This window comes from Gallinula chloropus (assembly GCF_964237585.1).
Source record: "Gallinula chloropus genome assembly, chromosome: 1".
Classification (NCBI taxonomy): Eukaryota; Metazoa; Chordata; class Aves; order Gruiformes; family Rallidae; genus Gallinula; species Gallinula chloropus.
In genome coordinates, this window is record NC_140085.1 from 207,533,779 (window position 1) to 207,547,742 (window position 13,964).

The following is a 13,964-nucleotide window of genomic DNA, read 5'->3' on the forward strand; positions in this document are numbered from 1 at the left end:
TCACCAGTCTGAGAGAAACCAAGGTATGTGAGAGAGAAAGACAACTGATGTCATGAAGCTCAGGAATGCTCTAGGTGGAGTGGAGGGGAAGAAGCAGCAGATACAAGGTGGGAGGATGGAAAAGCCTTACGAAGTGAAGAGAGCTCTTGGAACATGGGGAATTGAGCAACAGTGGCCTGGACAGGCATTTGTGAAGCAGTGTTGTGTCAAGTTACTTTCACAAAATCAAAGAAAGTTAGGAGTTGGAAGGGACCTTGAAGATCATCTAGTCCAACCCCTCTGACAGAGCAGGATCAACCAGACTAAATCACACAAGAACACATCCAGGTGGGAAGAGAAGGAGACTGCACAACCTCTCTGGGCAGCCTGTCCCAGTGCTCGGTCATCCTCACAGTGAAAAAGTTCCCCTTATATTCACATGGAGCTTTGTGTGCTCCAGCTTGCACACAAGTCCAGGAAGCATCACTCTCTGGGCACTGAGAGAGGATCACTGTTCCATATACGTTATTCCTGCTCATTTGTTTACTCCAACAGCTGGGAGAATGTCTGTCCATGCAGGAGAAATGCACAGCAACATGAGCATTCACTCTGCCTTATCTCGCAAGCTTAATTAGGTTTACCCCCAGCACAAAATAAATTTCTTAATATTTCATGTTAGGTGCTCATTTTGTAGATGCAGCACTTCTTTTAGCCTTTTACACAATCCCAATATATAAATATGGCATATAAAGACAAGCATTCATGTTTTGTACAGTATACTTACAGCTGATAAAACTGCTGAGTGCCTTGGGAATTTATGAAGCAGCTTTCACCAAAAAAAACCCAGTAGTGCAGTCACAGATTAGTCAAAACTGACTTCAAAAATTCCCCAAAACCTCTACTATCCCAAAGTTTTTCTAATGTATCATCTGTTTCAATTGAAATTGAGTGAAATACAGCCAAAACCTTGGATATAAAATTTAACATTTGTCTTATTAAAAACAGTAATGGCTTATCAGTACGTTATGTTATACCTGAGAGGCCTCATAAGGCTCAACAAGATGCTTTTGTCCTACTGCTCTGGTGCTGCTGTGGAACAGGAGGCAAAGAGAAAACTTGGGTAACTGGGGGGGGCGGGGAATAAAAGGACTGTTTGTGTGACTAAAACTTGACATAGCTATAGCTCATCTTTGGCTTGACAGTGAAATGTATTAAAAAGCAGGTGCTGTATTTAATCAGACCCATTTGATTCAAGATGTAAGGGACTAACACGAATGGGTCACATTACTGCACAAGTATCATAACCAACAGCCAGAGTCACTCAGTGAGAACCCATGAACACAGTCAGCACCAGCAACACACTGGCTGCTGTGCCTCAGTTTTATTTAGTAATGACTTGGTATTGCAGGTGATTTGGCCTGACGAATGTATAGGAGTCCAGTTTCTTTAACAGGAACATCCTTCTTGTGCTTTTTTTCAAGGAGGCAACAGGTTTATGCCACCTCTGGAGATTAGATTAGTAAGCAGAAGAGGGTAGCTCTGGGGGGGTTAAAGTCTCAAGACTTTTTGTTGCTCTAATACATAAACATTGCAAAGTAAGCACCCCATACTCCTGCAAAGACTTGTTTAACAGCTTACATTATTCTTCTCCCCCACAGCATACATACATAGACACACAAGTTTATATGGTTGTACGTGATGACAAAATAGATCTTTTACAAAAAGGAGGTCTCTGTGTGTGACCAGGCTTTAGAGAAAAGGTACAACAATAATCACAAGGTTTTAAAAACCAGTCTGGCAACAACAGATAGTAAGTTTTAACCTTACTTGGCAACTGGTAAGTAGCTCTGATTACTATTGAAAGCAACTGGAGAGGCCTCCCCAAGAGGAGATCTATTTTCTCTTCTAGTAATCCTTCATGAAAACACCAGCCTGCTGGATAATGAACCTAAAACATACGACGTGTTCAAACATCTTGCAAACCTTTTACTAAGAGAGCATTTCTCAGGACTGAAAGGAGAACACTATTCATGCTCCTTCAACCATCCAGCAGGTACCAAGTCATCAGTTCTGACGCGATGACAGCTCTGGTGTCTGTGAGGCAAGCACTCAAGTCTTGTTACAAACCAACGAGCTAAAATAACTTCAGAGAGGGCACTGAAGAGTCCTTGAATGAGTCCTGTTTTTTCAGTTAGGAGAGAGTTAATTTTCCTAAGAAACTGGGGGGAAGGGAGGAGGTGGGGAGGAGGAGGCACAGGCAGACACGGACAGGACAGCTGACCCAAACTGGCCAAAGGGATATTCCGTACCATGTCATGTTCAGGACAGGATAGTAAAAGTTACCAGTTACAATGAACTCTACATCCCAGCAGCTGCACTGTTTGGTCCCCATTTACCTCATAGGTAAGATAGTAAACACAGGACCCACAACCGCTTACACATTGAAAAGAGAGAGGCCAGCACCTCGTGTCGATTAAAGCTCGCCTGGAACACAGTTCTTGGAGCTGAATATTTCAACATTGAGAAAAGTGGAGTCACTGATAAAGAACCAAAAGGAGCTTGGCTGAGAAATGTGTAGATCTTGTGAGGATCAGTTCAGTCCAGAAGCGTAGTTCACGTAGCAGCGAAATTCATTGGCCAAATTCCGCGAGTGTTTCGGAATAAACTTGCACATCTTCACACCAAGATGCTTGGCTGCCTGTTCCTCCATGATGGCACCTGCAACAAAACCAGTATTTGCTGATGAGAAAAACAACAGCATGTGTGGGCTTCTTTAATAACAGCTTCTCCCAAACACATGTATACACTGAGGCGGCTTTTTTCTAAGGAACCAGGGCTTAATGCAGCCGCACTGTCAACCCTCTAACAACTGAAGCTACTGGGAAATTTAAAATAAATCTAGAAGAACGGAAGACACCCCAAGAAAATGAGCGTCCAAGGAGTTTCATAAAAAGAGGTAGAGGGTAAGATAAATGCCCTTTTTATAGAAAACAGAAATTTGACCTCAATCTTCTTGCTACGTGCCAAAGAAATTGCACTGCAGGGAGCCATGGGAAATGCAAACAGATTACATACATTTCTTGCACTTAAATAAACCTACACACTGAGAAATCATCTCCTTCAGCAGTGTTTCTCAAACTTTGTAAACTAAAGGACCACCTATCCATTTTAGGGAGAAAAAAAATTGAGAACCATCCTTATGCACAACTGCTGCCTGCAATCAAACAGAGAAGCAGGCTTTCTATGGCCGTATATGATTTTAATTTTTCTTTATTTTACCTGCTTGGTTGATTTCCCTCAAACTGTATGTACAGAGGGGTTTTGTCCTTTGAGGTTCTCTTTTTGCAAAAGCTGCCTGGATGTCTCCAGGTGTCTTGCAGGAAGATTACAGTTTAAGGAACACCATGATTAAAGCAGATTCTCATCGCTTCTTGAACCAGCAAGTGTGTCTTCATCAATAAGGACAGGCAAGTACAGCTGTGAAGTTTTCCAGTTTCACAGCTCTGGTCGCTGGGTTTTAATTCCTCCTGCTGCATTTCAGCCCCTAACATCTCACCTGAATCACAGTGGCCAAATTCCCTCAAACATTCATTCACAGGACAATTTCTGTGTTAACAACTAAGGAGAGCTAATATGAGATTAAAAAAAGAATAAAAGGTTGACTTTTCTTTTCTTTTCAAAGACTTGGCTAGAATCATCCCACTTCACTGAGCAAAGGCCATTCCAACCCACTACTCATTCTTTCTAGTTATCTCACCTTAGATGCCAGGTAGTGTGGGGCAGCTGAAATCCTGGGGCTAATGACATGTTTAGAAAATTACCACTTTATAAGGTTATTGCATTAAGTTGCACCTATGTTTGTCATACCTAGAATTCAATCATTGCAATTATGGAGTGTGGCCCTTTTATAAGGAAAAAAAGTATTTCTGGAACTTTTCAGGATCTTGCAATAATTTAAGAATTCAGTAAAACTCCTAATACTGTATTAAAGAAGTACAGGCTTTAACTATTAAAAACCACATGCCTTCAGTTTAAAATAAAGGTTGAACTAAAGTATTCCCATAAAAAAGCTTCAGACAAATACTACTCCTTGAACTAATGACAAACTAGTATTACCAAGTTAGTTTCTGTCTTTTGAAAGACACAAAAAGATGCTTAATGGTGACCTAATATTTGTATTAATTATACCTGTGCAAAGCAGAATCTTTCCTTTTGTTAAGTATTTTATGGTCTCAGCAGTTTTTTGAAGGCATTCCTCAGACAGATAGGGTGGGTCTGCTATTACGATGTCAAAACTGTGTGGCAGGAGATTTTCAGGCAAGTCCAAAGGGTGGTTGTAATCATAGAAGATGAATTCCTCTCCATACACAGAAAACCTTCTGTCATACTCCAGTATACACACTGAAAAATCTTTACCATCCTGTTCTTTCAGCTTCTGGTACACACTCGGTGCACTAACACATGCTATCCTGAAAAAGAGACAGTAACTTAAGACTATTCATTTAAAAGGCAAACAGTGACAAAAAACTTCAGCGCCATCCCCAGGGCTGCTTTGGGAAAACATTTCTCCCAAAAATGTGACCTATTCTTTCTCCATTTTAAACCAATAATTAATAACAAAGTTTTAAGTATTAAGGCCATTACCTGTTCAACCTCCATGCTGCACTAAGACCTTAAGAACTGCAGAGAAAATGTTGTTTCAAAACAGCAAGGAAACACACTTCAAAACCTAAAATTAAAAATGAGTCCTTACAGAAGTAGGAAGAAACCCAAGTTTTTCCATCTGTTCTACAGAAACATTGCATGAAAAAAGAATTACAAGCCATTAATACACTCTTTGTATTTCTCAAAAGATAACAAGAATCATATGCAGAGCCTGTAGCATTCAGTGAAATGCTAAATGGTAGGGTCAGTATGAACCATTAATTAAACAACAGCAAAGCATTCTTGCAGTATCTCAGTTGAACAAAGATGAAGTACAGTGAGGAATGAATTAAACAGCATGCTCGGTCTACAGGGTAGAAACAAAGTATTGACAGAAAAGACATGTGAAATCTGCAATGAAATTAGGGAAACCTACCTGCCACCTTTCCCAGCGGCCACAACCGCTTCGTTAGCCAGGCAGGATGCGGTTTCATCACTGTACCAAAACTGGCTCAGTTGCTGAGAAAGAGAAGGCACAATTACAAACATCATCAAACCCCAGGACTGTGCTACATACAGCTACGTGTGGCGAGTCCCATTTGAAGAAAACCAGAATCCACAGCAACTTCTTAGTTCAGAAACAGGAAAGCTGGAAAGCCAACCACTTTCCTGATGGCCTTTTTGCTTCTGTAATTCAGAGGCAAGCAGCAATAGCTGGCACTATGTGGTGCCAAAGCATTTACTGCAGTATCAGGAAAAGAGTAATGCAAAATCTCTGACAAAGTTAGTTCAAACCCTTTGGCCAAGAGGAAAAAGGCACTTGAAAAGTGTCAGTATAGAAGGAAACTAATAAAAGCACTAAACCAGAAGAGTTTAGAAAGATGAAAAAAAAAAAAAAAAAAAAAAACAAAAGCACCAAGAGCTAAGTTAAAAAATCAGCCTTTGGGAGGAAAAAAATGTAGTAAGGCAGCCATCCACAGGACCAAGAAATAAAACACAGAAAGAAATGCGATGTGAAAGGAAACTTTTTACACTGTTGGTCTCAGACTTGGGGAAGAACCTTCACTACCTCCCCGTACCAGGCTGGAGTTAAAATTTTCCAGAAGGGACAGATGCACCTGTTGGCAGTTTTATTCCCTCTCTTCAGGTGATTTCACTTTGTACTCCCCACACACACGGAGAACAGAAAACTATGCCCAGATTCAATATTAAAGCAAATATCCCTACACTGTTACTGTCCATGAACGGTTTAATTTTGCCACTCCAGGAACATCTTGAGTATTCCCCTTTTTAATTTAATTTTATTATCCATCCACAAAAGAAACCTGGTAAAGCCTATTCCTCTGTGCTTCATTCACAGAAGTTTAGTTTCTTACCCAGTCTTCTTCTATTGAGCCAAGAGAATATTGATTAAATCCTTGGGAGGTCTTCATGCCCTCTCTCTGCTGCTGTTCCAGATAGAACTCCTGGAGGGCAGCCAATGCATGGGATGAAAGCTGGGGAATGTCATCATCATCATCATCCATTTTTCTAGATGTCAACTGGAGGGGGAAAAAATAATTAACCCATTTCAACGGGCAATGCTTTTAATAACCACGTAAGGAAAACAACCTCCACCGACACTGCAGACTTAGTCTAACAGCTAACTAGGAAAGCCTCCTAACAAGAGAAAACATATTCCCTCTACTAAGGGGCCCTTAAACCAGTGAGAGGCAGATTGGAAATAACTTGAGAGTATTCATGAACAGCAGCAACACTGTTCCCTTTCTGTACAACAGGTTTGGCTTGTATTCTTACAGGGAAGCTGTCGTTACAGTTCTTGATTTCCTGAGTACATACACACTTTTATATTAGGATTGTGGTGGCTCAGCCCCAAGCAGCAGCTGAGCACCACACGCCACTCACTCACTCTGGAAGGAGAAACAGCCAGAGCCTCTGGGGGCTGGGATAAGGACAGTTACTGACAGAACCACTGTGAAAGGGGAACAATAGCTGAGTCCCATGGCAGAATTCACACACACACACAGTGTGGGGATCAACCCAACCCCCTGGCCACACTCAGACTGCCCCTGAGCAGCGCGGAAACACCCCTCCCTGACCAGCCCCTTTTATAGGGGGGTGATGTCCAGTAGTGTGGTAAACAGCCCAGGCTGACTCAGCTCACCTGAGCTGGCTGCCTGGGAAGGTTAACTCTGGCCTGTTGTAGTTTTGTGTGGCGGGGTTCTGGTGGAGAAGAGGGGGGGCTGCAGGGGTGGCTTCTGCAAGAAGCAGACAGAAGCTGTGACCCACGTTGGAGCAAAGCCCCTGCCAGTACTTGCAGCCCGTGGAAAGAAACAGACACAGAGATGAGAGAGAGAGACCCACCCATGCCAGAGCAGGTTTGCAGGGGGAGACTTGTGACTCCGTGGGGGACCAGGCTGGAGCAGTCTGGGCCTGAAAGACTGAGACACATTGTGATTTATGGCTGCACCCCATAGCAGTGACCCACGCTGGGGCAGCTGGTGAAGAGCTAAAGCCCCATGGGAAAGGACTCATCTTGGAGAAGTTCATGGAGGACTGTCTGACGTGGGTGGGACCCCACGCTGGAGCAGGTGAAGAGTGTAAGGATTTCCTAAAACTCAGCTTTTCCCTACTTGCTGGAAAAACGGTACTATCAACCTGTCACTGTGAGATAACTCATCAGTGTTCCTTAGAATATTTACTCTGTACACACCTACATGTGATAAGAGCAGAGCTCGTGGCTTTACCAGAGTATTGTTCATTGACTTTGTGTCTTCTTCAGGACAGGTTTCCCAAACAGGGAATTGTTCAGAGCCTGAAGAGTCACCTACACCATCATCCTCATGCAGGAGAATTCTGGAGTCAAGCTACCTAGTAATACTGAAATGGCTAATTTTGCCCCTAGTTTTTGGTTGAATAAAACATTTAAATGCTTTAAAAGTATTGACATTATTAAAATATGTATTAAAGTATTCACTATAAAAACAAGTTCACACAGGTAATAACAGTTTCTAGCAACAATGCTCTAATAACACAATGCTACAATCCATCTTAGGTCCTGTACAAGAACTTTTTCATTGGGACAGATGTTAGAAGCTTAAAACAACTCCTTGTCTCAAGACTTTTTTATTTAGTGCATCGTACATGTAGTAATCTGGTTTGCTGTTATCCCCTAGGCAAAGACACAGCTATGCTTTGCCACCAAGAAACTGCAACAGCTGCCAACTTGCAGTTAAGCCAAAGGTTGAAATCTTGATTTTATGTTCAGTGAGCCCATACAGGCATTTGCAAGGTCTAAAGCCATGCTTGTGAAATGAAACCCTCACTGCTAACACAGCTGATGAAGCATTACCCATTGTTTCGGTAGATGAAAAGGCACACAGCCACAGACATCTATTTGCTATATGGTTTTAGTTGATTTTTAATAGCCTTCCTTTCAGGTTGTAAATGAAATCCTTAAGAACCAAGCAGTAATTAACTGTGAGGTTGCAAGGAGAGGTAACTCAGCACATATGGTAGAAATATTATGTGTATCTATTAAGAATACCTTCAAAATTCAAGATATTTTGCTGAACATACAAATATTGTCTGGATAGACCGATACAGGTCATTAGCATGAAGACATTTCCATGCTCAAGAACTACAACAGGAAACTATTAAAGTGAGTTTATGTGAACAAGACTTGGAAATTCCTTTGGCTTAAAGGGAACAGAAAGTTCTACTGTTTGAAAGCCCCTCTATACCTACACACCCCCGAAAGCTCGCTGCTTTCAAGTCCAGTAACAACCCTGAAAATTCTGGGGAAGGAAGCAGAGACATCCACATAGTTAATAGATAATAACAAGTGAAAATAGTAGCACAGGAGACTCCAAGGCCTTGTCTACACAAGAACATCTATTTAACATTCGTTGCTGGTTGCTGTCTATGAAAACTCTAATTTTATATAGCCAAATTCTAAAGTGGAGGAAAAAAGCCCCCAGTTAGAAGGACTGCTTTGGAAAACATTAACTGGCCCAAACATTTCCAGAGTCTTTGGTCCCCTTTACATTTGGTCCACCCATAATTCTGAAGTTACGATCTTCTGGAAACCAGTACTCTGAGGTAGTGTGCCTTCTATGCCCAAATATCACTCTGTGCTCTAGCCAGAGGGGTTTGGAAACCTGCAGTCATCAGGCCAGCTGAGGCAAGTGCCCCAAGTGCCCCTGCACCACTGCTCACCCCGTAAAGGCAGAACATAGAGATTACTTCAGAAGTCACATCCTTCTAGATCCACAGCACTGCTTGAGAGGAAGCTCCTTTTCTGTGTGGGGAGGCAGGAGGTGGGATCCATATTTCCAAAGCCACCTCAAAAAATACCCTCCCTGTAAAGTACAGGAGTGCTTCCTCGGAGCTTTTCAGATTGCACCAAAGGTGACTGGCTAATGTTTCTCTGCCAAAGAAGAAGGGTCAACCTGACTCATGTCTCTAAGCCAGGCCTCCCCAAAATGCCCACGCAGCCTGGAAACACCACTTACACAAGCAGAAGGACATGCTGCTGCTCTGCCACTTTACACTACTCATCCTTTTATGGAACCCTCAACATGTCATCTTGCCCTTTAGATAAAATGTCCCTCAGCTGAAGGGGAAAGACTACTGAATGGCCAAGGGATAGGAAGGCCACCTGTTCATCACTGGGATGGGGGAGGAAGAGGATGGTGTTAGCCCCTTAGATTTTTACCAAGAATATAAAAAGTACATGTGCAACTTCAGAGATTTTATTCAAGTAACTTGGATTTGATGACAGAGAGCATTAAACAGTTAAATACAGTGGTATTTTTCCCAAGCCACCCCAGTCAGTATTTGAAACAAACAGCTCATCCATCTATGGTGTTTGCAACACCCTTCAAGAAATGCTGGACAATGGTGTGCCACTGTAAGGAAAATCAACTGGAAGGGCCTGTAACCACCTGCCTGGAAGTGAGCAAGTCCCAGTCAGAAGGACTAAAAGGCTGGACATGTGCCCTACTACCTTAAAACCAAGAGGTACAGCTGCTCTCTGCTCGAGCTTTAGCTCCATACGCATACATGGATCCACATTCCTCAACCACAGACAACAATCAGAGTGGTGGCCACACTAAGCCACACACAGGTGCTGTGGGAGTCCGTGCCAACCATAGTAAAAACCCAGAGAAAGGGTGTCTCCCACTGGAAACAAATCTTCAGATCTTTAAATCCTAAAAGGAGTTGATTGTCAATGATTTGACAGGGTACTGGGAGTATCACCACAGGCACTTTCACAGGACAAAGCGAATGAAATGTATCAGTCTAGAGTCATTTAGACAAACAAAATTCCTCTGCTAGTTAGTGTGGTCTAGCCAGAAGTGGAGATACGCTAGGCCACACCTATGTCTGTTCTGTAGCCTTCTAAAGCAAATCAAAACTTCTCAAACAGCCGAGAGGCCATTTTCAGGCACAAGCAGCCAGCTCATTCCCTTGTAAGTCAACTGGGGAACAACTCAAAACCTCAAGTTTTTGGGGCCCTGGCACCATGAAACAGAACAGCCTCTGAACAGGATGGCAAAGCCAGAGGGATGTCAGAAGAGCAGAACTGACCAACCTGCACACAGACCTGAAGCACTTCTCTTACTAATGGTGTTGTGGAGCAGGGGAAGCGGGTCTAGGCAGGATTGATGTGCCAGGAGCAGCTCACCTGCCACAGATCAAGAACAACTCTGGAGAACATTTTGTTAACACATCTGGCAAATGGTTCATGAAGAAAGCTGTACTGGTTCAGATCAAGGGTTGATACTGGTCATTCCTGAGCTGAAAGCAGCTGTCCCAGAAGCAGCAATATAAGGCAATTACACATGATTCCTCCTCACTCTATATTCTCCTAGACTTTAGCCGTTTTCCACTAATGGAATTGGGTTTGCATCTGAAGGGATTTATTCCATTCACAGAGTTCTCTTAAAGACACTTGTCCACTATCCCTGAATTCACATACAGCTTTTTAGTCTAGAATGTCAGCTGGTACAGTTTTACTTTATGAATAAACTGCTTCTTCCTGCTGGGAACGTCACTACCAGCATCACATCACGCAAATACTTTGAGTATCAGGACTGATACAGACACTCTCTCCACACCACACCCTATGTCACTTCAGAGACACCTGTAAGGCACGTGCCCTCCCTCACTTCACAAGCTGGCTCTTCTCTAGCCTGAAGGGTCTTAACCCACTCCAATGACTGGCTGACAGAGCTCTGGGCATTTGTTCATCCTTGTTACATGCTTCTAATATGCTTTTTTTTTGAGATGAGACTAGAACTCTGCGCAGTTACCTGATGTGGGTGATCAAAGATTTGTGCTCTTCTTTATGAAGTTTTCTGTTACTTTTTTCTAACATTGGATGTGTTCTTGTGGCTGCCACCAAACACTGATATGGTGTGTTTTGGAGAATCACATATCATAACCACAGAGTCTCCTGCTGAAGTGGGATGGGCACCTGATGAGAACATGATCAAGTAGAATTTACAAAAGAAATGTAAAAGGACCTGCCAAGAGCTCCAAAATACCAGCACATACAAAACAAAACCAACAGCAGTTCTGGTTCCTTCATCCTAACAAAAAGCTGAGACCGACACTAGAAAAGGTTCAAGCAGCATAGTAAGAGAGGCAAAGACTAGCTTCTGAGGAGAGAAGAGTACGAGGAAGATGTAACTCAGAAGTCTGTAATCGTGAGTGGCATGAACACCCTGGGCAGAGACCAACTACCGTTTCCCTAGGCAAGAAATAGAAGGCACCAAGTGTGGACTGCAAGAGCCTGTTTAAAAAAAAAAATAAATCAAAAGGAGCTGGTTTTGGACGAGAGTGTTGCTGACTTACATAAGAATCCCTGTTGATGACAAAATTTCACACTGCTTCAAAGTAACCAGAAGAGTTTCTAGAGGAACTCTCAGAGGACCACTAAATAGGTAGAAACAGCATTGGATTCAGAAAGTAAAGCCTTGAGACCAGGAGGCTACCTGACAAGGCAAAGTATGATGTACCCCAGCCCAACGCTCATCCTTTTTGAATAAGCAGGGTCTGAGGAGAGCAGGCAGGACGCGGAATCGCCGTTAGCCTCCTGCGTGTCATGACGAGCCGCCGGCAGGCTCCGAGGAAAGCCCTCTTCCCCTGCTCTTGCCTGTACCTGCTGGCTCCGGCTGCCCGCCCGGTACGGTGGCTTAGCCCGGGCAGCCCGGGCCCGCAGGGACGAGCCGCCTGCCGCCCCCCGCGCCCCCTCCTCGGCCGCTGTCTGCCCCAGAGCACGGGGCAGCGGAGCGCGGCCGGTCAGCAGGAAGCTGCAGGAAGCTCCACGCTGCCCCAGCGCTGCCGCTCGCCCTCGGCGGCCCCTTCCAAGCTCCGGGCGGCACGTCCCCGCCTCGGGGACCGCGGCGCCCCCGCGCTTCCCCCAGGCCGGGGCACCACTAGGAACGGCCCCCCCGGCCCGCAAACGCTGCGGCCCTTCCGCTGCAGGAGACCTGGCCCGGGGGCTGAGCAGGCCCGGGGCAGAGCAGGCCCCAGCCCCGCCGGCCCCGGAGGGGGGACCGCCGGCCGCTCTCCGCGGGAGACAGACGGGCGGACGGACACAGCCGCCACCGCCGCACCCGTCCCGCACGAGCCTGCCGGCTCGCTGCACTCACCGGCCGGCCGCCAGATCCCTCCGCGCACGCGGACCGCTCCCAACCCGCCCCAGCGCCGCGCGCAGCTGTGCCGGCCAAGGCGCGCGCCCGCCCCCTGCTGGAGACTTCGGCGGTGCGGAGCGGAGGGACCGTCCCGGCGGCTGCTCCTCCATTGGCTGGAACATCGCCCGCCCCCGGTGCCTGGCCCCGCCCCTCCGGCTGCCGCGCCCGGCGCCCGGGTTGAGGCGCTGCTGCGCGGGGTCTGGAGGGGCGGCGGGCAGCGCGGGAGCCGTGTGTGCTCCCCTTGTCTCCACTTACACACTCTGATGGGCGTCCGTCTGCCCGGACGTCTGGTCCGAACCGGGCGCAGGGCCAGCCGCCTGAGGGGGCTGCCGGGGCGCTCCGCCGCTGGCGGGCAGCCGGCTCGTTTAGCTGCGCTTTTTGCCTTTCACCGCTGCGGTGGTTCGGCGGCTTTAAAACGATCTGCAGACAGGTTTCCGAGTTAAATACGGGCCTTGCAACACGCGGAGAGCCACCGCCATGACCTGCCTCAGCGCTGCTGCCCGGCGCAAGTGCCTCAGCCCGGGGCAAGTGCCTCAGCCCGGGACAAGTGCCTCAGCCCGGAGCAAGTGCCTCAGCCCGGGGCAACTGCCTCAGCCCAGCGCAAGTGCCTCAGCCCGGAGCGCTGCAGCCGCCGGGTCTCCCTGGCTTGGGACACCTTCCCGCCCCCGCGGGGCCGGGCCAGGGGAAGCCCGCGGGGCCAAGAGTAGTTGTTTCCGCAGAGAAATCTTGGCGAGGATGTACCTCAGGCTGGGCATCCGTCGGTGGCCAGTGACGTTAGGCGAGGGAATGGCGGGTGGGTTTCAGGTGTGGAGGAGCCGGGAGCTTCTGGCTGCAGCACCGCCTTTCCCGGTCCGGCTCTCCTGGCCGAACTCTCCTCTGAATTCAACATTAGAAAGCTCCCTTTCTCACCCGCGGCCAAAAGTCAAGCGGCTTCTTCAACAGATTAAAAAGGTACCGAGTTTTGGAGGACATTCCTTGTTTCAGTTAATTGCTGCACCCTTCCCTGTGGGCCCACAAACTTCTCCCTGTTTCATGTCGTGCGGGCACAACCTGCCTGTCTGGCACCTCTTGTCATCTCAGATTGCCTCAAACCAAAACCTGAAGAACTACTCACCCCTGTTTTGGTTTTTATATGTTCCTTCTTTATAACCTCTGGTAATCTGTGGCAGCGCTGTCATAACATTGGCTTTATTTTTGTTCAGTGACTCTCCTATAAACCAACTCATACCAGGCTGCCCATCAGATTATTTATACCCAACCCAACAGCAGACTCTCCTTGCATTCCCCAGAGCCTCTCCAGAGGTAGATACTCTGGTCAGTAACGAGTAGGAAACTGCTGTTTTACATACAACCTGCTGAATCTTTAGCTGCTGCACTACATCACTGGTTCCACCTACAGGTAGAGCAGAACTGTTTCCTTCAACGACAGAAATACTAAATTCTGATGAATTATTTTTTGCAGCAAAGCTTACGTAGGCAGCACAGAATCAAATTTTCTTGCCACCACAGGCAAGAGGTGGAGCTAGGCTGGTCCCCATGGCTTTTTACCTCTCTCCCATTTAGAAACAAGGCTTTGCATGGCAGTAGTGAACTGTTGGGTGTTTCCATTTGGGTTTGAGAGATTTCCAAGTAGTCTGA

General features: G+C 46.2%; 1 protein-coding gene across 1 annotated transcript; it reads right to left on the minus strand.

Moving 5' to 3' along the window:
* Positions 1-1,197: 1,197 nt before the first annotated feature.
* EEF1AKMT1 (EEF1A lysine methyltransferase 1) lies at positions 1,198-12,329 on the minus strand. Its single transcript, XM_084277473.1, has 5 exons — positions 12,285-12,329; positions 6,000-6,164; positions 5,060-5,142; positions 4,168-4,448; positions 1,198-2,697 (listed from the first exon to the last, which is right to left on the minus strand). Exons 2-5 carry the CDS (start codon positions 6,147-6,149, stop codon positions 2,570-2,572), a joined length of 642 nt encoding a protein of 213 aa, XP_084133599.1. The 5' UTR covers positions 6,150-6,164; positions 12,285-12,329; the 3' UTR covers positions 1,198-2,569.
* Between the last annotated feature and the right edge of the window lie 1,635 nt (positions 12,330-13,964).

Coding starts and splice junctions, on each gene's coding strand:
- EEF1AKMT1 (XM_084277473.1), bottom strand. CDS start 6,149: ATGGATGATGATGATGATGACATTCCCCAGCTTTCATCCCATGCATTG. Junction 4,449..5,059: donor GCCGCTGGGAAAGGTGGCAG/GTAGGTTTCCCT, acceptor TCTCTTTTTCAG/GATAGCATGTGTTAGTGCAC. Junction 2,698..4,167: donor AAAGATTCTGCTTTGCACAG/GTATAATTAATA, acceptor GTTTTGTTGCAG/GTGCCATCATGGAGGAACAG.